At 43.3% G+C, this 22,445-nt stretch overlaps 1 protein-coding gene across 1 annotated transcript in view; it reads left to right on the top strand.

Moving 5' to 3' along the window:
- Positions 1-21,520, top strand: part of LOC113062238 (Schwann cell myelin protein-like) — a 45,649-nt gene extending 24,129 nt beyond the window's left edge. The window contains exons 9-11 of the mRNA XM_026231951.1: positions 18,720-18,807; positions 20,400-20,418; positions 20,494-21,520. Of these exons, the coding sequence (XP_026087736.1) occupies positions 18,720-18,807; positions 20,400-20,418; positions 20,494-20,592 (206 nt within the window). The 3' untranslated portion in view covers positions 20,593-21,520. The remainder of the gene's footprint in view (positions 1-18,719; positions 18,808-20,399; positions 20,419-20,493) is intronic.
- The last annotated feature ends 925 nt before the right edge of the window (positions 21,521-22,445 follow it).

The raw sequence follows: 22,445 nt of genomic DNA, 5'->3' as shown, positions 1-22,445 counted from the left end.
TACACCGCCCAGTCCCGAGCCCTCACGGCTGGATGATTGGTTTCTCGGCGCGGGACGCGGCTCACAACCTCGTTCTGCTCCGGTGCCTTTCTTCCCGGAGGTGCATGAAGAGGTGACGAAGTCGTGGACGGCCCCTTTCACGGCCAGAAGCCGCTCTTCTCCCTCTTCCATCCTCACCACCCTCGATGGCGGGGCAGCCAGGGGGTACGTAGAGCTTCCCCAGGTGGAGAGGGCGGTTGCGGTGCACTTGTGCCCACAAAACGCCGCCACTTGGAGGAATCGTCCGCGCCTCCCGTCCAAGGCCTGTAAGCTGACGGCCGCACTCGCTGCCAAGGCTTACAGTGCTGCGGGCCAAGCTGCCTCTGCCCTGCATGCCATGGCTATCCTGCAGGTACACCAAGCCAAGGCACTCAAAGCCATGCACGAGGGTGGTACCGACCCGGGGTTGATGCAGGAGCTGTGCACGGCGACTGACTTCGCCTTACGGGCAACGAAGGTCACGACGCGGTCCCTCGGGAAGGCGATGTCCACGCTGGTGGTCCAGGAGCGGCATCTCTGGCTGAACCTGGCTGAGATGAGGGACATGGACAAAGCGCGCTTTCTCGACGCCCCCATCTCCCAGGCAGGCCTGTTCGGCGACACTGTCGAGGACTTTGCCCAGCAGTTCTCGGCGGTACAGAAGCAGACTGAGGCCATTCAGCACATCCTGCCCTGACGTGTCTCTCCGGCTGCCACCGTTCCGTCGCGGGTAGCGCCTCAGCCTGCTCGTCGCCGTGGGCGCCCCCCTGCGTCCTCTACGCCAGCTCCGCCCCGTGCTGAGAGTTCTTCGAGGCCGGCGCGTCGAGCCCCGCGCAGGAGAGCGGCGCCCCCCGTGTCACTCCCGGCTGCGAAGTCCTCGAAGAAGTCGACCAAGCGGCCCTGACACGGGCAACTCAGAGATGCGGAGAACTGCTCTTCAGGAGATGGCGAAGACAGCGCCACTCCTTCCCCCGGAGGAGGGCCGGGTGGAGAATCTTCAGTTTCTGTGGACAGGACCTCGACTGCTTTGGCACATCAACTGCCTGGAGTTGCTGGCAGTGCATCTAGCTTTGCGACGGTTTCGTCCGCTAGTGCTGGACAAGCACGTGTTGGTCCGTACGGACAACACTGCGGCTGTTTCGTACATCAACCGACAAGGCGGTTTACCATCACGTCGCATGTCTCAACTCGCCCGTCATCTCCTCCTCTGGAGTCAGACGTGGCTCAAGTCGCTGCGCGCTGTCCACATCCCGGGGGAGCTCAATCGTGCAGCCGACGCGCTCTCACGACAGCTCACTTTCCCCGGGGAATGGCGACTCCATCCCCAGACGGTCCAGCTGATCTGGAGTCGATTCGGGGAAGCCCAGGTAGACCTGTTTGCTTCCCACGAGTCCTCCCACTGCCAGCTGTACTATTCCCTGTCCCAGGCCCCCCTGGGCACAGATGCACTGGCACACAGCTGGCCTCGGGCTTTACGCAAGTATGCGTTTCCCCCAGTGAGCCTGCTCGCACAGACACTGTGCAAGGTCAGGGAGGACGAGGAACAGGTCCTGTTGGTTGCGCCTTACTGGCCCACCCGGACCTGGTTTTCGGAACTCATGCTCCTCGTGACAGCCCCTCCCTGGCGCATCCCCCTGAGGAGAGACCTTCTCTCTCAGGGGCTTGGCACCATTTGGCACCCGCGTCCAGATCTCTGGAACCTCCACGTGTGGCTTCTAGACGGGACGCGGCAGACCTAAGTGATCTGCCCCCAGCGGTGGTAGACACTATCACTCAGGCTAGAGCCCCTTCTACGAGGCAGGCCTATGCTCTGAAGTGGAATCTGTTCATGAATTGGTGTTCTTCTCACCGAGAAGACCCCCGGAGATGCCCGGTCAGAGTCGTGCTTTCTTTCCTGCAAGGTAGGCTGGAGCGTGGGCTGTCACCCTCCACCCTGAAGGTGTATGTGGCTGCCATTGCAGCACATCACAATGCAGTGGACGGCCGGTCCCTGGGGAGGCATGACCTGATCGTTAGGTTCCTGAGGGGTGCCAGAAGGTTACATCCTCCTAGGACACCCCTGATTCCCTCCTGGGACCTCTCTATTGTCCTGGCGGGACTTCAGAGGGGTCCCTTTGAGCCGCTGGATTCGGTTGAGCTGAAGTTCCTGTCTCTCAAGACAGCGCTCCTGATCGCGCTCACTTCCATCAAGAGGGTCGGGGACCTCCAAGCATTTTCGGTAAGTGAAGAGTGCCTTGTGTTCGGGCCGGCCTACTCTCACGTTGTCCTGAGACCCCGGCCTGGATACGTGCCCAAGGTTCCCACCACTCCCTTCCGAGACCAGGTGGTGAACCTGCAAGCGCTGCCCCTGGAGGAGGCAGATCCAGCCTTGTCGTTGCTGTGTCCCGTAAGAGCGCTTCGCATATACGTGGACCGCACCCAGAGCTTCAGAAGCTCTGAGCAGCTCCTGGTCTGCTTTGGAGGTCAGCAGAAGGGGAAGGCTGTCTCTAAGCAGAGGTTGGCCCACTGGATAGTGGACGCCATCGCCTTGGCTTACCATTCCCAAGGCGAGCCGTGCCCCCTGGGGGTGAGGGCCCACTCCACACGGAGTGTGGCCTCCTCTTATGCGTTGGCGCACGGCGCCTCTCTGGCAGACATTTGTCGAGCTGCGGGCTGGGCGACACCTAACACCTTTGCGAGGTTTTACAACCTCCGTGTAGAGCCAGTTTCCTCCCGTGTGTTGGGTAACAGGTAATTGGCGGGAAGGGCTGGCTGGGTGTCTCGCTTGCTGCGCCATTCCCCCTAACACGGGGATGTGAGCGCCTTCTTCTCCCAGTAGAGTTCCCCGATTGGCGTACCCTGGTCGAGCATCCTCCAGCACCCTCGGCGTCAGACTTGGCGGAGCAGTCTGTCGCCAGGCCCAGTACTGGCGTTAGCATGCCCGGAGCCGGTCAGCCCCTGTACTGGGCTAGGTGTCCATATGGCTGGGTTCCCTGCGGGTAATCCCATATGTGTATTCTTCCACGGTAAGGTTTCCCTCTTGGCAAACCCGTGTCTTCCCTTGACAGATCGCTCTGTCAGTCTCTTCTGGCAGCCGTTCCATCCTTACTCCAAGGTAGGACCTGCCTCAGAGACCCTTTCCATATGTAGTACTGCCCCCTGGGTCAGTCCATATCGGTATATCCACATGTCACCTCCCTACGGGTAGGATGTGGTCTCCGTAGCGGCCTTTTCTAAAGGCTCGCTTCCCCATTGTCTTGCCAGCTGAAAGAACAAATAGGGAAGATTTAAAGCAATCTTTCTCCGAAGGTTGAAATCCCTTCCATTTACTTATGTGGGCGGAACAGCAGCATGGCCTTCTCCAGCAGCGATGTACTCACCCTTTGGCCCCTTCGGTACCAAGGTCAGTGAATTTGCGCTGGGGCTTTGGGAAGGTTACGACCTTAAGCGTAGCTTTTGTGGCACGCCAAGGCTTGTCAACAATTGCAGCGCCTCAGGGTTGTGACGAGGTTCAGGTTATGGCGTTTTCCATAGGACCCCATTTGTCGGTCGACATAACTCGTAGTGACCGACAGATAGGGAATGTCTCGGTTACGTACATAACCCTCGTTCCCTGATGGAGGGAACGGAGACGTTATGTCCCCATGCCACAACCTTGAACCATTCGCTGTTGCCGGGACACGTTCTCGGCTCCTCAGCGTAAAACCTAATGAGTGGATGCACCTGTCGCCCTATTTATACCCGCTGGCACGGGGAGTGGCTCAGGTGTGTTAATCCACTTGCCAATTTCATTGGCGTTTTCTCTTAAAATCAGAGATGATTGGCCTCCCAAGTGAGACCCCATTTGTCGGTCGACATAACGTCTCCGTTCCCTCCATCAGGGAACGAGGGTTACGTACGTAACCGAGACGTTCCCTGAATAGGGAACGGGATGCTGCGGTGACGTCACCACGTATGGGAACACCTCCGGTGTGACGAATGTCTGAAGCCCTATACCATCCCGCCAATCCTATTGGCCAAATGGCGCATAGCACCACCCTACGCATGCGCACGCATGATATACCTGGGTGCCGCGCGCCATTTCGCTCAGATTTCATGACTGAAGATGAAGAAATTATCAAGGTACGGAACGGCCAGAACTGCAGCATCTCGTTCCCTATTCAGGGAACCAAGGTTACATACGTAACCGAGATGTTCCCTATCATAGGTCACTTCGATGCTGCGGTGACGTCACCACGTATGGGAACGATATACCAAAACGCCTGACGTACCTGATAACTGAGATCCGAGGAAGCATCTGCTCAAGCGGAGAGAACCCGGGAGCCAGGGGCCATCCTCACATCCAGACTGTAGGACTTGATAAAAGTGCTCGGTGAGGACCATCCTGCCGCAGCACAGATATCATCCATAGAAGACCCACTGAGAAAAGCTTGAGAAGAAGCTACAGCTCGAGTGGAATGAGCCTTAATTCCTAAGGGCGAAGCGAGTCCGCGCGCCTCATAGGCCAAAGAAATTGCCTCCACCAGCCAATGGGACATGCGCTGCTTTGTAACCGCATGGCCCTTACTTTTATGTCCAAAACAGACAAACAGCTGGTCAGATTCACGCCAAGGGGCTGTACGATCCACATAAGTCTTTAAAGCTCTCACAGGGCAAAGACTTAGATCTCCTGACCCAGCCTCAGCAGGTGAAAAAGCTTCCAGAACCACTTGCTGAAAGCGAAAGGGGTTAGATGCGACCTTAGGAACATAGTTAGGCCTGGGCCGCAGCAGCACCTTCACAGAGCCCGGTGCAAATTCCATGCATGAGGGTGAAACAGAAAGAGCCTGTAAAACTCTCTTGAGGGAGGATAAAGCCATGAGAAGAAGTGTCTTCAGTGTCAGGAATTTATCCGATACGGTCTCCAAGGGCTCAAACGGATGCCCTGATAAACCTAGCAACACAATGGATAAATCCCATGAAGGAACTCGCACAGGGCGGAAAGGCCTCAGCCATCGCGCACCCTGTATGAAACGAGAAACTAGTGGATGACGCCCCACAGAGGCACCGCCTATGTATTCGTGGTAAGCTGAAATGGCTGCCACGTAAACCTTTAAAGTGGCTGGTGTAACGCCATCCGAAAAACGCTCCTGGAGGAACTCCAGCACTGAAGCCACTGGGCAGTAAACTGGATCCACATTATGATTGCCACACCAGGCTGTAAACAGTCTCCACTTGAAAGCATATAAGCGTCTCGTAGAAGCTGCTCTAGAATTCAATATAGTCTCAGTGGTTTCAACAGAAAGACCGGGACATACTAATGCACTCCGCTCAATGGCCACGCCCACAGTTTCCACAGATCTGGCCTCGGGTGCCAAATCAGCCCCTGTGCTTGTGATAACAAATCCTGTCTGAGGGGAATCTCCCACGGAGAGCCCGCTAGCAGACTGATCAGATCCGCAAACCACGGCTGCGTGTGCCATCGCGGAGCCACCAGCAGCAGCTGTTCCACTCTGTCCCGCCGTATTCTGCATAATACCGCTGGGATCAAACGAATCGGAGGAAAAGCATACAGACTGGTCCTGGGCCAGCTGTGAGCTAACGCATCCACGCCCAGGGGCGATGGGGAGCGTAGGGAGAACCGTTGCGGGCAATGCGTAGTCATGCTCGACGCGAATAAATCCACTTTCGCTTTGCCGAATATCCGCCATAAAAGATCCACCGTCTGGGGGTGTAATCGCCATTCTCCCTGTTCCAGAGCCTGTCTGGATAGCAAGTCCGCTCCGAAATTCAATCGTCCGGGGACATGAACGGCCCGGATCGACAGAAATTTTTCCCGAGACCACAGAAGAACATGCCTCGCCAGCCTGCACAGGGGGCAAGAGTGCAATCCTCCTTGATGGTTCAGATAAGACACAACCGCTGTGTTGTCTGATCTGAGCAGCACATGACGGCCGATCAGCAGATCCGTGAAATACTGGAGAGCCAGAAAAACTGCCAGTAATTCCAGTCTGTTTATGTGCCAGCCGCGCTGAGCCGCTGTCCATACTCCGTGGGCTGGTCGCCCTCGACACACAGCTCCCCAACCAGTCAAAGACGCGTCCGTCGTGACAGTCTCTCGGAAAGCATATATTCCCAGTCGAACTCCTGACAGGAGAAATTCGGTTGACATCCAAAATTTTAGCGACATCACACACCGCCGTGTCACCGAAATCGTGCGATGCGGAAGACAACGGGGTGAAATATTCCGCCTTTTTGTCCACCACTGAAAGGGGCGCATTTGAAGCAATCCCAGACGAATCACGGGGGATGCTGCTGCCATTAGACCCAAGAGCCTGAGGCACAATCTCACGGTCACCGTGCGACCCGCTTTGAAGTGCCGCACGCATGACGCAATCGACTGAGCGCCCGGGAGAGAAAGCTTCGCTGTCATCGCGCGAGAGTCCAGATCTATTCCCAGAAAAGTTATCCGTTGAGAGGGAGTTAAAACACTTTTCTTGAAATGTGTGTGTAAGCCCAGGCTGTTTAAATGATTCAGCACAAGATCTCGGTGAGAGTGTGCTTGAGTCCGCGATTGCGCTAGCACCAGCCAAACGTCCAAATAATTCAACACACGAACGCCCTGGAGCCGCAACGGGGCCAGAGCTGCGTCCATGCATTTTGAGAAAGTACGGGGCGCTAAAGCCAAGCCAAAGGGAAGAACGCGGTACTGATACGCTTTGCCCTCTAAAGTGAATCTGAGGAACTTCCTGTGTCTCTTGACGATCTGAATATGGAAATACGCATCCTTCAGATCGATCGTAATAAACCAATCGTTTGGTCGGATCTGAGACAGAATAGATTTCACCGTCAACATCTTGAATTTGCTCGGCCTGAGTGCAAGATTCAGACGGCGTAAATCCAGAATGGGCCGTAATCCGCCGTCTTTTTTTTTTTCGGTACCACGAAATAACGGCTGTAAAAACCTGTCTCCATCTGAGAGGGGTGTACTTCTTCTATAGCCCCTTTGCTCAGCAGAGCTGACATTTCCTGTCGCAGCACCGCCATTTCCGTAGACTTCACCGTAGTGGAAAGAATTCCGCGGAAAGGAGGCGGGCCTTTCCGAAACTGAATGGTGTATCCGTGACAAACCGTGCGTAACACCCATTGAGAAATGCCGGGCAAGCGTTCCCACGCGGCCCGAAACAATATTAGCGGTTTCAAAACTTCCGCTCCCTGCAACGCTGTCATACGCGTTAAAACGACCGGACACGAAAAAACTGTGGTGTTCGTGCACCGGGGAAGCGTATGCGCCAGAGTCGTTGCGTTCCGTTGAGTATAATCCTGAAACGTGTCCACGGCAGGAATTAGGCCAACAGATGGAACATCGGGCTCTGCCGCTAGCGAAAAAGCGGCGGCTGCGCGAGCCGTCATAAACGGGCCGTTTGTGTAGGGTCCTTGAGTCATCCCTCGAACTCCGAAAGCAGGATTGCGCAGAGTGTCTGAGGGAGCGTCTGTCATTACAGCTCGATCCAATGCTGCTCGAGGCGCTGTTTGCGGCGAGACAGTCAATGTTTGAGCATGGGGACTGCAATGAGAGTGTAGGATGCGCGAAAGTGGTCCGACAGCGCTCTCTAGCGGAGGGCACAGTCCCTGGCAAGCAGCAAAAAGATCTGGAGCTGCTTTTCGGTACCCGAGAACGAGAGGCTTTTGCCGTCGAGGTCAGGTTCAATCTTTTACGTTGACGCTGGTGCGCCGGAGGAAAAACCCTAGGGCCCCAGTCCTTACGAGGAGGCGCCATAGGTGTGGGCTCCTCTCGAGAGGCTGCTCGCTGGCGGTGAGAGGAGGTTGAGCGAGAACGCGCGGGCGCTTGCCGGCGTTCAACCTCCCTGGGTCTGCGGGGAATCAGCTGGCGGAAAGCGGCTGATTGCTGTTTCGCTGCCCTGAACTTCTCCACTACTGACGTGACAGCCTCACCGAACAACCCATCCCTGGAGACAGGGGCATCCATAAGGAAAGATTTATCCTTCTCCTTAATATCGGTGAGATTAAGCCAGAGGTGGCGCTCAACCGAAATCAAACCGGCCATAGTACGGCCCACTGCACGAGCGGTATGTTTGGTAGCACGTAGCGCCAAATCCGTAGCTCTGCGAAGTTCTTTCACTGCCTCCGGTGTGATGCCCTCACCTTCATCCAATTCCTTCAATAACTCCGCTTGGTAGGCCTGAAGGACCGCCATAGAGTGGAGTGAAGCAGCCGCTTGACCAGCCGCCATGTAGGATTTACCCACCAAACTAGACGTGACTCGACACGCCTTCGAAGGAAGAAGGGGGCGAGACTTCCATGCCGCGGCCGAACTAGGCGCAAGGTGTTCGGCGAGAGTCTCTTCCACCGGGGGCATCATAGTGTAGCCATGGTTCGCCATATCAGAAACGGTGGCGAAATCCGCGGCCGCAGCATTAGTGATCCGCGCCGAAAACGGCTGTTTCCAGGACCTCGAAACCTCCTGGTGGAGGTCCGGGAAAAAAGGTAAAGGCCTCCGGGGCTGTGTAGGTGTCCGACTAGTTAGAAAACGGTCGTCCAGCTCAGAAGAAGGTTGGGCCTCGGCCTTGTCAACCTCCCAGTCTAGCCCCAATTTACCCACCGCACGAGAAACCACATCCAACAGCTCACTGTAGGAGGGGGAAACACGCCTCTCCTGTCTGCTAGGAGGAAGAGGGCTAGTGTCGGTCGCGAAGTCCTCAGACCCCGAGGCCGCGGTGGATAAAACATCGTCGTCATAGCGTCCACAACCGAAGGAGATGGCGGCGCATGCCTCCGGTGTGGGAAGTAAATCCTCATTAGAGAAGACGACAGGCTCAGTATAATTTTTATTCTGCAGCAGGGTAGGGGAGAGCGAGCGATGTGGAGAATATTCCAGCGCTGCGCTGTCCACGAAATCCATGTCGCACGTGTCACCCCAGGCCCTCGCCTCGTGCGGTGCCTCGGCAGTCGCAGAGGTGACCTGACGGGGGTTAGACTCGAGGGCGACATTAGAGAATACTTCCACCCTAGAGCGCAGTACTCTGAGCCGCAGGCCATCACAATGGGGACAGGAAGAAAGGCCGCTAAGCGCCGCCCGTGATGTAGACCAAGACATACTACACACCTGTCATGAGTGTCCCCCGCCGTGATGTACCTGGTACATGGCTCCTTGCATTTGCGAAAACTCATCGCGTCCGCGAAGAGGAGTTAACACTGCTCGAAGAGATCGCTGGAGAACGCGAGATGATAGGGCACAGATGATTCGCTATTCCTGAAGGAATGAAATCTGAGCGAAATGGCGCGCGGCACCCAGGTATATCATGCGTGCGCATGCGTAGGGTGGTGCTATGCGCCATTTGGCCAATAGGATTGGCGGGATGGTATAGGGCTTCAGACATTCGTCACACCGGAGGTGTTCCCATACGTGTTGACGTCACCGCAGCATCGAAGTGACCTATGATAGGGAAATATGGATAAGACCAAGGAAGGACTTTTAGACGGAAAGTTTCAGTATAAAACTCTGCCGGATTACTCTTCAGTCTGCCACAAGAAACATTACTCTTCATTCAGTCTGCCACAAGAAACCGCAACATTAAAATCATGAACTCAAATGTCATTGTAAAAAAAAAAAAAAAACAATGACTGTTGTAACAGTGCGTAAATCAGACCTTTCTGTAACGCTAACGTTAATAAGCTTAAACGAAAATAACGAAATAATTGTGTAGCGGAGTATCTTTTGTACACAGTGCCGCGAACTGTCAATCACTCCTGTACGCGTGCATCACTGTCCTCCTCGCAGCTGCAGCAACTTGCGCTCTCTTTCTTCATCAAGCTTTAAAACAAAAAGGGGACAAAAAGATCATATTGTCTTTGTGCATAGGCTATAGATTAATTAGATAAATGAATATCTAAATTTGTGCCTTGCCTTCTACGGTATTTTTTTAGAACTTAGAAAAAAGATGCTGCAGCCAATGAGCAGCCAGCGGGGGCTGCAGGACGACTCAACCTCCGCAGACAGTTTTTAATGTTTATCAGACAATAAATACTCAAGATTTTGCTTTAGTATAATTTTCAGGACAATTAGGGCCAGATTCGGGAGTCGGGACAACAGTTTAAATTGCGTACCGGCCCACTTAAAGCACTGGCAATGACTATACTTTGGAATTTTTTGCAGTCCACTTAAGCCCCTTTCACACTGCACGTCGGACCCGCAATATTCCCGTAACATTGCCTGGTCGCCTTCTGTGTGAAAGCAACCACGTCCCGGAATTGATTACCGAATCGAACCCGGGTCGGGGACATAGTAACATTGCGGTAATCGATCCGGAACGAGCGCTGTGTGAACAAAAGCCAGATCTAATTCCGTATCGAAGTGATGACGCGCGTTATCGCGCGACTCTTTTAACGGCTGTTTTGAAGGAAGATCAACATTCGCGACTAAAACATATGTGCAAACTGTAATAAAGCAGAGATCAGTTAGTTCCTCACTTTCCGCGCTGACGCAGAGATCGTTTGCTTGCCTCAGTTAAAGTATAACGTGCCAAGCGTTGTCGACTCGTACATTACACGTCACGCGCTGATGTCACGTGTCGTTACGGGATCGCACATATACCGGGTCATCACTGGCAGTGTGAAAGTGCCAAATCTAGCGACCAGGGAACACTTTACCCCTGTATTTGCCGGAATGGCAGTGTGAAAGGGGCTTTAGAATTCAACATGGAAATCATTTTTGTTTTTTATTGGCATTGATTGTTTTGAAATTCAAATGGCACTTACATGCCTGTGTTTTTATTTCTGTAATAAAAAATAAGTTAATTTGGAGGATATTGATGGTTTATTGCAGGTATGTTGTTTACATGAGAAAATCTGTGTAACAAGTTAAACAAAAATTCCAATAAACAATCATATTTTGAATTTAAATAGTTTCTTTGTCTTGAGTTTACATTAATTATTTACATTTTACATTTACATATCCAAAAAGTTTCAGTCTTTTAATTGCGATTAATCGCGATTGATTTAAAATAATTATGCGATTAATTAGTTATTTTTTTTAATCGATTGACAGCACTAATATATATATATATATATATATATATATATATATATATATATATATATATATATATCAAAGAGTTAATGTACTAAACACTCAAAACATTTGGCTGTAGTTGTCAGGTGTGAATGTTTACTCTTAGACATTTGTGTGAACTCTAATGGAAATTACTAAGTTCTTTCATGTTTCAAAACTAAACAATGAAAAATGAAGGCTTGTATACGGTATAAAATGTGTTCAATTATATATGCAATAGTTGGATTAGTTTATTTTTCTGTGTTTAGCCCCATGTCCTTGATTGCTATCGATACTCATTTGTTGATTAATTAGTGTCACCTGTTCCATGTTTAAGCCCTCATTTATCCTTTGTATTTATACCTGCTGTTGTGCAGTTTTCATTCTTTTGTCTGTTCTGGTCGGTGTATGGTTTGGTTAGTGGTTCTTGTCATACTCTGTTGTCTTTTGTTGAATATAGACTGCTTGTAATAAATTATTGCCTCCATTCTCCTTCCCTGCATATGTGATGGATGAGAGAAATGGATGCAAGCTACACATCTCTTCAAAGTTTTTGGGGTCCGTAAAGTTTTAATATTTTTGAAAGACACTAAAGCCCCATTCACAAGAAGGATAACTATAAATATAACATTAGCGTCCCACCAGCAAGCAATGTTGTCTTTTTTAACCATTATATGCCATTACCGTTATAGCTGTGGTATGGACTGTTATTCTGTAATACTGCAAGCATTTTTTAGAAATGTGTATTTATCGTTATATTTATAGTTGTTGTCCTTGTGGTGAACAGGCCTTAATGCTTACTAAAGCTGCACAGCTGTTTAGCTGTTATTTATTTATTTTATTTTTTTAATGACTATTTAAATTTATAAATGATAGCTATTACAGCTTGAATTCTTGTGTATGGTATATACATATTTACAAATTGCTAGAAGTTTCACAAACCAAGGGAATCATTGAGAAATGTATCTTTGCTTTTCACTCTAAACCTGATTCCCCCCCCCTCAAGTTTAATGGTTTAATCTAACGTTCAATAGTGTGAAGTTGTTTTGAATTTTGTGTTGATTAAATGAAACCATATAGATAACTGGATCGGCTTCTTCTTTCTTATCGTCCTGCCGTGTTCTGATAGGATGCACAGCTCCACACGGTTTGCTCCTTTTGGCTTGGTTTGTGACGTCCTTTGGGGCTAGGCCCACCACTCTAATATTCTCCGTGATGGACTCCATCCACTGCTTCTTGGGTCTTCCTCGTGACCAGCAGCCTCCAGGAATGTTGATTTTGAGCCTGTTTTGAGCTGGCCGTACCGTTGTTGTGCTTGCTCCTTAAGCTTTATGCGCGTTGGTTTCAACAAGTTAAAACGCGCGAGCAGATCATCTACGGGACAAGCAGGAATCCACCAAAGCTCTATTAGCACGATTGTTCAATTAATTATCCAATTTAATTCATCATTATAAGTAGTAATAGGCTGAACCAGCTGGCCCGAAGAGACCGGATGGAGAGACTGGGGCGTCGAGAAAGGCCACTACAGGACAAGACCAAAACAGAACAGGACAGCATCACACTACATGTTCAGTGTAAGTGATGCTTTTTAGTTTTGACTTGTGAATTATATTATTTTTATTGTGAGGCCCTATTTTGTTTTCTCTTCAGATTCACTCAAAAACACAACAGTGTCTGTGATTCCCTCCAGCTCTGTGTTGGAGGGCAGTTCAGTGACTCTGATCTGCAGCAGTGATGCAAATCCAGCAGTGAACTACACCTGGTCCAGAGAGAGTGAAGGACAGTTGAAGCAGCTGCAGACTGGAGACACTCTTACCTTCAATAGGACCGACCCGACACACAGAGGCTGGTACCACTGTACAGCTCAGAACCAACCTGACAGACAATTTACCTCCTCACATTCATTAGCACCTAGAAGTGAATTATATTAAATGAAATATATTACACTGTTATTGTGTAATAGTGCAATAGTAGTTACTATAAAAATGTTTGTTGATTAAATTAAAGCCTAAACAATAGTTTAAAAGCCTCTGCAGTTATGCAGTTAACCTTCCCATTACTTTTATTTCAGTGTAATTGAATACCCATATTTGTTTTGATTTTTGAGTTTCTTAAATATCTTAAAAATAAAATAGGTTAACTGAAGAATCTGCAGGACCTTAAAGATTTTTCTGAAGAACGCTGCTCAGTTTAACTGTTCAGAACAAACAAGGGACTCATGCACAACCATCACAAAACAGAAAGACAGTCGAGGATCATCAGGTGACAGAACACAGTATTAAGAACCAAGGGTTCCCAAACTTTTGAGTGGGTTTATTTTAATAATTTCAGCAATTTGTTTGTCTTGTGGACTAAATGTTAATATATTTTATGTACAATATCTTACTCAGGACAGTACTAAATAAAAAATAACATGCATTTAGTATGATCTCTCTTATTTTTTGAAAATGACTCATATTTTCACAGATTCTGCAAGGGGTGCCCAAACTTTCGATCCCCACTGTATATATATATATATATATATATATATATATATATATATATATATATATATATATATATATATATATATATATATATATATATATATATATATATATATAAATCCACTTTTGATGTCATTAATATTGTACTCATTAAATATTTGCCAAAGCTCTCACTATCTTGATGTAGATCTTTACACCATTATGCTACCTCAGAAGTCTGTCTTAAATCAGTTTCGTGAGGTACCTTTGTGTACTTTTGTACCTGATAAGACAGAGAGGCGTCAGCTGCCTAAGCTTTCAGATACAACCACTGACATGTGGCAATGCTAATGCTAATCTCTTACTTTTTAAATTCTCATTCCCCTGCCATCATACAGTAGTTATTTTATTGTTAAAAGATAAAGATAATCTGGCAATTGCATAATTGAATCAGTGAATCATCAGTGGTTTTCTAAACATTGCAATTATGCAATTGTATATGTGTGTGTGTATGTGTAAAGACCTCTAACTAGCTTGCTCTATTCTTTTATTTTTTATTCTATCTGTTTTCTTTTTATTTATTATTTTATTTAAAATCCCATGCTACGTGTATTGTGTTAAGCTAACTGAGACTTGTTATAGCACTTATATATCATTGCTCTTTTTGTTGTTTTTGATTGCTTCCACTGTCTTCATCTGTAAGTCGCTTTGGAAAAAAGCGTCTGCTAAATGACTAAATGTAAATGTAATGTAAATGTAACTATTTACTATTCTTAAAACTAATATTTTTTATATTTTTATACAGATTGTCCAGTAAGCAGAAGGTGAGTGTTTTTCTTAATAGACATGTTAAGTCACATGTTGATGATGATGATGATGATGATGAGTGTTTTTGTTTTCAGGTTCAGAATGAGGCAGTAGACACATATGCTTCTCTTCAGCTCTCTGCTCCAGTCTCTGAATATGAGACTTTGAACATTAAGCAACAAATACATGTCTGATCTCCTCCTCTGTCTTCCTCTGTCAGCTGTACTTTCAGGATTTTAAAAATACACATATCCAATATGAAAGACTTATAAAAAACAATGTTTCATATCTGATACATACAGCACGAAGACCAAGCTTCACTACCAGAGAAATAAACTATTTTGACATTTGATTGGAGCTAAATCTGTTTAGTTTAAATAAATCGTTTTACACATTTAGAAACTTGTAATAAAATGTTAAGATGAAATATATGTGTGTTTAATATATGTATGTGTGAAATACTTTATAGTTATTAATCTAATCACTTTTGTGCTGTTTCATAGACTCTCTGATAACAAATACATATTTCATTGTCTTCTAAAATGTACTGAACATTCAGGTTTTTAAATGAATATATTCTGTATGAAACACACATACTGCTTGTTTTACACCATGAAGATAAAACAGATGATAATCATAATTGACTTGGTGGTAATTGTGGTAATAATTCCACTTATGTATATAATCACAGTGTATCTGTTTGTATCGCTAAAAAAACAGTCATGTCTTTAGCAGACTATAAAGCGGTTATTTTGCATTTTCTCATGTTTACCAACATTTTCTTAACAATTGGTTTTTAACACACTTGGCAAAGTGAACAGTTTCCTCTTTATCAATGTTCAGAGCCTAGTGAAACAAACAACAACAACAAAAAAAACAAAACAATCGACTGATTTATTTTATAGATCTTACAGTCTATTAGGATTTGCTGTTGAGAGAAAAACAACACAGGACAACAGTAGAATATAAATAAAACATATTTTTTGTAAGTATTTATAATCTTTTGAGGTTATTTATTGATCATACTGTGGCTTCTATTGTTTTCTTCATAAGACCCCTGAAACGGAAACCTTGTGTTCTGTTTGTTTTTCAGAGGCACTGCCTCCTTCAGGCTGCAGATGAGTTTTAGTTCTGTGATTCAACCAATGAAAGACAAACTGCAGCATCTTCCAATAAGTTTATGTAAAAAAAAAAAATATATATATATATAAATCTTACATATATTACCCAAATGACTGTCTTTGAGATACAGTAAGTGGGAATGCTATTGGAAAGCTTTTTTTTTCTTTTTTTTGTTTCCCTCACTTTGGAGACACGAAATGAACACAGAAAGTATTTTGACACTTTGTGTTAGTCACAGCACTAATGTGATGAACAACACTGTTAACTCTGTAAGAATATTAGTGTGAGGGAAACTGACTTCACATATCCACTAAAAATGACTTTGACTAAGATTGCAAAATAAGCAAAAATAATGTACAGAATGGAGAAGTCAGTTGTAAGAAAAGCTCTTCCATAATTTGTTTGCAGATGCCACTTGCTTCGTCTTGTTATATCTAATGTAATGACATTCAGACATTTTTAATTGTGAATACATCTTAAAGAGTAATTATATATTCTAGTCCAATCTATTAATTTCTCTTCCTGTAAAACTCATATAAAGCTACACTTGGACATAAACACACGCTTTTCAAAACAGAAACAGAAAACTTCCACTGCATAGATGTGCTATGAGAAACAAAAACTGATGAAGTGAGCTGACTGACATGATTTATTTACAACACAACACAGAAAGCCTAGAGTTGTAAATAAGCACTTTTTACACACCAAAACAAGCTCACAAACTACTGAACAATTTATACTAGAGCTTCCCATCACTGACTCAATTCTGTCCATTTAAATCAGTCCACAGGAGAATCAAGAGTTGAAGAAATTAAATTTAATTAAATACATTACAATAAGTGATTGTTGAAGCACTCGTGTGTTTAAAGGTTCAGCGTGTGTGTTGATGCTGACACAGGAAATTCAGTCAGTATATGAAGTTACAGACTGTTCACAAGACACACTTTCACACGGTTTCAAATCAGCAGCAGCTCAGGACTTGAGATCAATAAATACAATCATTTTATGCATGTAAATAGTACTAACGTTTACAAGAGTGTTTCAGACAGGATTGTCTGTTACTGAAGAGATGGACACGGCAGAGAAAATAATTATTTTCTGTTTTCTGTTAGAAGGTAGGATTTTCCTTCCTTTCTTCACACCTAGTGTTCAGTATGACTGAGAATGTACATCAACTAGTTTAACAAGTGCTAAACTACATTCAGTCTGCTGCATTAAACTAAATGAGAACTTTTCATTTATTTTCTAGCTAAATCAGTTAAATATTAATTAACGTTGTTTTCTAAAGACTGCTATCTTATTCATCATATTTATAATATTACATTAATTATTATATTTAAATACATTAATAGTTACAAATATGCTTGATGTAGATTTCACTGTTGCTGTTGCTCTGATCGTTCTCCCTTTAAAATGATACTGTATACACCCTTAAAAATAATACTTTTCATCACGTGTGTGTTGTAGGTGTTTGCTGTAGAGATTTCAACATCTATCTGCCAGAGAAGATTAAAGCTCTCAGTGGATCTTCTGTGATCATAAAGTGCAGATTTGAGATTAAGGAAGATTATGACAATTACCTCACTGAGAGAGCTAAAGGAGTGTGGTTCAAAGATGGGAATGATGTGAAGAAAAACGTAGTGTTTAACTCAAGGACATCAAGCCAAAACCTCTTAATTAGAGGAAATATAACTGGAAAATTAAAAGATAAGGACTGCACCACTGTATTTTATGACCTCAGATCAAATCACAGTGGTCAGTATTTCTTCAGGATTGAGAGTGAAGGTGGACTGAAACATAACTATAGACAAGCCAATGTTTCAATAGATGTGATTGGTGAGTAAATTCATGACTGTAAATATTATTTATAAATACATGTATAATGATGAAATTAAAACATGAGTTTTATGAGACTTTACATTTCTTTTAAATAAAATATTAGAAATGAATCTGTGTGTATTTCAGAGTCTCCTCCCAAACCCCGAGTGCAGCTGTATGTGGAGCAGAAGGAGGTGCAGGGTCAGGAGGAGGTGTTGGAGGTGTTGGAGGGGAGCTCTGTGAGTCTGCGCTGCTCTGCTGAGACTCTCTGCTCCTCTCCTCCACCAACTCTCACATGGAGCTCCACTCCCAGAATCCCCCTCAGTGAGAGCAGCAGACTACAGGAGCTCATCTCTGATCTGAACTTCACTGCTACTCACCGTGAGGACGGATTCACTTTCACCTGCACTATAACCTACCAGCTACAGAACAAGAACAAAACAGAACAGGACAGCATCAAACTACATGTTCAGTGTAAGATGCTTTTTAGTTGTGACTTGTGAATTGTGTTATTTAGATTTTTATTGTGAGGCCCTATTTTTTTCTCTTCAGATTCACCCAAAAACACAACAGTGTCTGTGATTCCCTCCAGCTCTGTGTTATTATTTTACTACCATATGAAGGCAAAAATAAGCTCCCCCTCCCCAATATTTTCACTAGGAAATAATATTTTATCAGCCAAAGATGGTAAAAAAGTTTCAATACGCTGATGTGCTGTGAAATATGGAAATGTTTATGCGTTTGAAATGTTGGCGGGTCAATTTGAGTTTTCCAACTCTAGTCCTGAAGTGCTGAAGTACATTTTGTGAAAACAAAACCTGTTAACTGTAAGTCATGACGTGAAAATGACTTTTCCAGCTAAAATTGTTACAAATCTCAAATATTTCATAGCACAGACTTCAGTTTGGTAGTTTTTTTAGAGGTGGAACATCACAGATTATTTCGATATCACAGATTATCTTTTTTATATACATTTTATATAATAAATAAATGTATATTTTACATAACATGTTTACCTCCAAATCTTCAAGCAAATCAAAGCCAAAACATCTGAACAAGTTTTGTGCAATTTTGTATATACACAAGTTTGTATATTAATTAAAAAAAAAAAAAAAATCCACTTTTGATGTAATTAATATTGTACTCATTAAATATTTGCCAAAGCTCTCACTATCTTGATGTAGATCATTACACTATTATGCTACCTCAGAAGTCTGTCTTAAATCAGTTTCGTGAGGTACCTTTGTGTACTTTTGTACCTGATAAGACAGAGAGGAGTCAGATGCAACCACTGACATAAATAGCAATGCTAATGTTAATCTCTTACTTTTTAAATTCTCATTCCCCTGCCATTGTACAGTAGTTATTTTGTTGTTAAAAGATTAAGATAATCTGGCAATTGCATAATTGAATCAGTGAATCATCAGTGGTTTTCTAAACACTCACTTATTCTTCTTTAGGTTTGAATCATTTCTCTTTGCTGATTGGAGTTGTTGTTGTGGCTCTGGTGGTCATGTTGTTAAGCGCCATTACATGCATCTGTGTACGGTAGGTGCACAACACACATGAGGAATAAAGAATGATGTATAATAGAAGAGCACTGTGAAACCAGTAAGAAAAACACATTCAGCATATTTGAGTTGAGGATTTTACTGTACATTAGCCAATTTCTGGAACATTTTTAAATGTATATTTGTCAAGCGAAAACATTACAATCATAAATAAGGTTTATTCTCATTTGTATTTGTTTTTGAAAAATTAATAAGGAAATAAATTGGTATAATTTAACAGACTATTATTAGGTCATATTTAAAATGTATAAGTGTTATTGCAGTATTAATAAACTTTTAAACTGAGTAGCATTTATTTTTAGAAAGATAACACAAGTTAATTTTTTTTTTTTTTTTTACAAATAGCAGTTTTACAAATAAAAGCATGCTAGGTTTTAAAATATAGAAACATTTGTCAGACTGAACACGTTTTTGACACACGTGGTTGTCATGTGTTACTGTGATGAACAACACAGTGTTTACTCTTCAACTGTACATTTATGTGAACTTGTGGGAAATCAACTTCTCACACTACACACCAGTATAAGCACCTGGACACCTTTTGGTTAATAATTTCTAAAATAGAATCATAGTCAAAAGCTACGATATTATAAAAGATAATAATATAATAGTCTGTTCCCATCATCCACTGTGTGATTTATCCCAAAATCTGCAAACTGACTTTAACTTTTGGCAGCTAAAAAAGTCCTCCGGACAGCAGATTGGGGCAAAAGCCAGAGTTTTGTAGCCTTAACACTTAATAGAAACTTAAAAAATCCAAGAACATGCTTCACTCTTATAGAGTCGCCTCAAAATACAAATGTATGAAAGTTATTGCAGTAGATTTTAATAAAAAAATTCTAATTTTAATTAAATATGGATTGCATCTAATTTCAAACCTCAAAAACAGAAGAATTTTGCTAAGCTTTAAATTATAAACCGTATGTGAACTATATCAAAGAACAAAAATGTATTTGATGCTGCGTTGCAGGCAGGCTTTTGAGCCCGTAAGTCACGGTTTCAAACCACGACTAATGACTTTGTACTGTTCCAGGCAAGTCACGCCAAACTTCCTGAGCGTAAGGAATTATAGCTAGATTATTAATTTTATTGCAACGTTGCACTGTCCTAAAATCTATTTTTCAACATGTACCACTTGCATAAACACTGCATCCGTAGGCAATATTATATTTGTAGGGACTGCTATTGTTGTTTCGCTTGCTGTGTGACGTCAGAACTCGTAACTGGGAGTACATCGATCTGGTACGAGTTCACGGGTGGGAAGTCACGGGTTTGACTGTCGTTCCAGTGCACTTTCATGGGTCTAAGGTTGGAAAAACACTGGTTACGGGTTGTCTGGAACGTGGCATGAGACTGGTTGTCAAGCATTAGTTACTATGATGAACAAAACTGTGGTTACTCTGTTTGTACATTTTGTGTGAATTTCAGGGGAAATCTGACTTAGTTCAAATAAAAGTTGATTAAAAGTAATTTTAGAAGTGACTCTGATATCTAAAGATAGCACAAACATGCTCTATACTTAACTATTTACTATTCTTAAAACTAATACTTTTTTATATTTTTATACAGATTGTCCAGTAAGCAGAAGGTGAGTGTTTTTCTTAATAGACATGTTAAGTCACATGTTGATGATGATGATGTTGACGAGTGTTTTTGTTTTCAGGCTCAGAATGAGGCAGTAGACACATATGCTTCTCTTCAGCTCTCTGCTCCAGTCTCTGAATATGAGACTTTGAACATTAAGCAACAAATACACGTCTGATCTCCTCCTCTGTCTTCCTCTGTCAGCTGTACTTTCAGGATTTTAAAAATACACATATCCAATATGAAAGACTTATAAAAAACAATGTTTCATATCTGATACATAAAGCACGAAGACCAAGCTTCACTACCAGAGAAATAAACTATTTTGACATTTGATTGGAGCTAAATCTGTTTAGTTTAATAAATAATTTTACGCATTTAGAAACTTGTAATAAAATGTTAAGATGGAATATATGTGTGTTTAATATATGTATGAAATACTTTATAGTTATTAATCTAATCACTTTTTTGTTGTTATATAGACTCTCTGATAACAAATAAATAATTCATTTTCTACATTGTCTTCTAAAATGTACTGAACATTCAGGTTTTTAAATGAATATATTCTGTATGAAACACACATACTGCTTGTTTTACACCATGAAGATAAAACAGATGATAATCATAATTGACTTGGTGGTAATTGTGGTAATAATGGCACTTTTGTATATAATCACAGTGTATCTGTTTGTATCGCTAAAAAACAGTGATGTCTTTTTAGCAGAATGTATAAAGTGGTTATTTAGCATTTTCTTATGTTTCGGCTTTGAACACACTTGGCAAAGGGAACAGTGTCCTCTTTATCTACTGTATGTTCAGAGCCTAGTGAAACTCCATGGTAAGACAAAACAATCAATTGATTTATTTTATAGACCTTACAGTCTTATAGGATTTGTTGTTGAGAAAAGTTTGTAAGTCTTTATAATCTTTTGAGGTTATTTATTGATCATACTGTGGCTTCTATTGTTTTCTTCATAAGACCTCTGAAACGGAAACCTTGTGTTCTGTTTGTTTTTCAGAGGCACTGCCTCCTTCAGACTGCAGATGAGTTTTAGTTCTGTGATTCAACCAATGAAAGACAAACTGCAGCATCTTCCAATAAGTGTATGTAAAATAAATAAATAAAAAATATAAATCTTGCATATATTACCCAAATAACTTTATTTGAGATACAGTAAGTGGGAATGCTATTGGAAAGCTTTTTTTGTTTCCCTCACTTTGGAGACACAAAATGAACACAGAAAGTATTTTGACACTTTACGTTAGTCACAGCGCTAATGTGATGAACAACACTGTTAACTCTGTTACAATATTAGTGTGAGGGAAACTGACTTCACATATCCACTAAAAATGACTTTGACTCAGATTGCAAAATAAGCAAAAATAATGTACAGAGAAGTCAGTTGTAAGAAAAGCTCTTCCATAATTTGTTTGCAGATGCCAGTTGCTTCGTCTTGTTATATCTAATGTAATGACATTCAGACATTTTTAATTGTGAATACATCTTAAAGAGTTATAAATGTATATTCTAGTCCAATCTATTAATTTCTCTTCCTGTAAAGCTCATATAAAGCTACACTTGAACATAAACACACGCTTTTCAAAACAGCAAAAAGGAAACTTCCACTGAATAGATGTGCTATGAGAAACAAAAAGTGATGAAGTGAGCTAACAGATGCACAAAATCACATAAATGATTTATTCACAACATAACACAACACAAAAACCCTAGAGTTGTAAATAAGCAATTTTACTAGTGCTGGGCAACGATTAAATATTTTAATCGCGATTAATCGCATGATTTTCTGCGATTAATCACGATTAATCGCAGCATGCGCAAAATTCAATAATGAAATCAAAAGTAGTGTATTATGTAATTTTATTCTTTCAAAGTTCTGCTGTATGAACAAAAGTGCAATAAAAATTTTTGTTTGTCAAAGCTTTAAACAAATAAAGTGCTTTTTTACAACAGTTAAAAGTTAGTAGCAGTTAACATTTCTTGTAAATCTTAACTTAAACATTAATGTAATC

This window comes from Carassius auratus, chromosome 4, assembly GCF_003368295.1.
Source record: "Carassius auratus strain Wakin chromosome 4, ASM336829v1, whole genome shotgun sequence".
NCBI classification, from domain to species: domain Eukaryota; kingdom Metazoa; phylum Chordata; class Actinopteri; order Cypriniformes; family Cyprinidae; genus Carassius; species Carassius auratus.
This window is presented reverse-complemented; position numbering and strand designations above follow the sequence as displayed.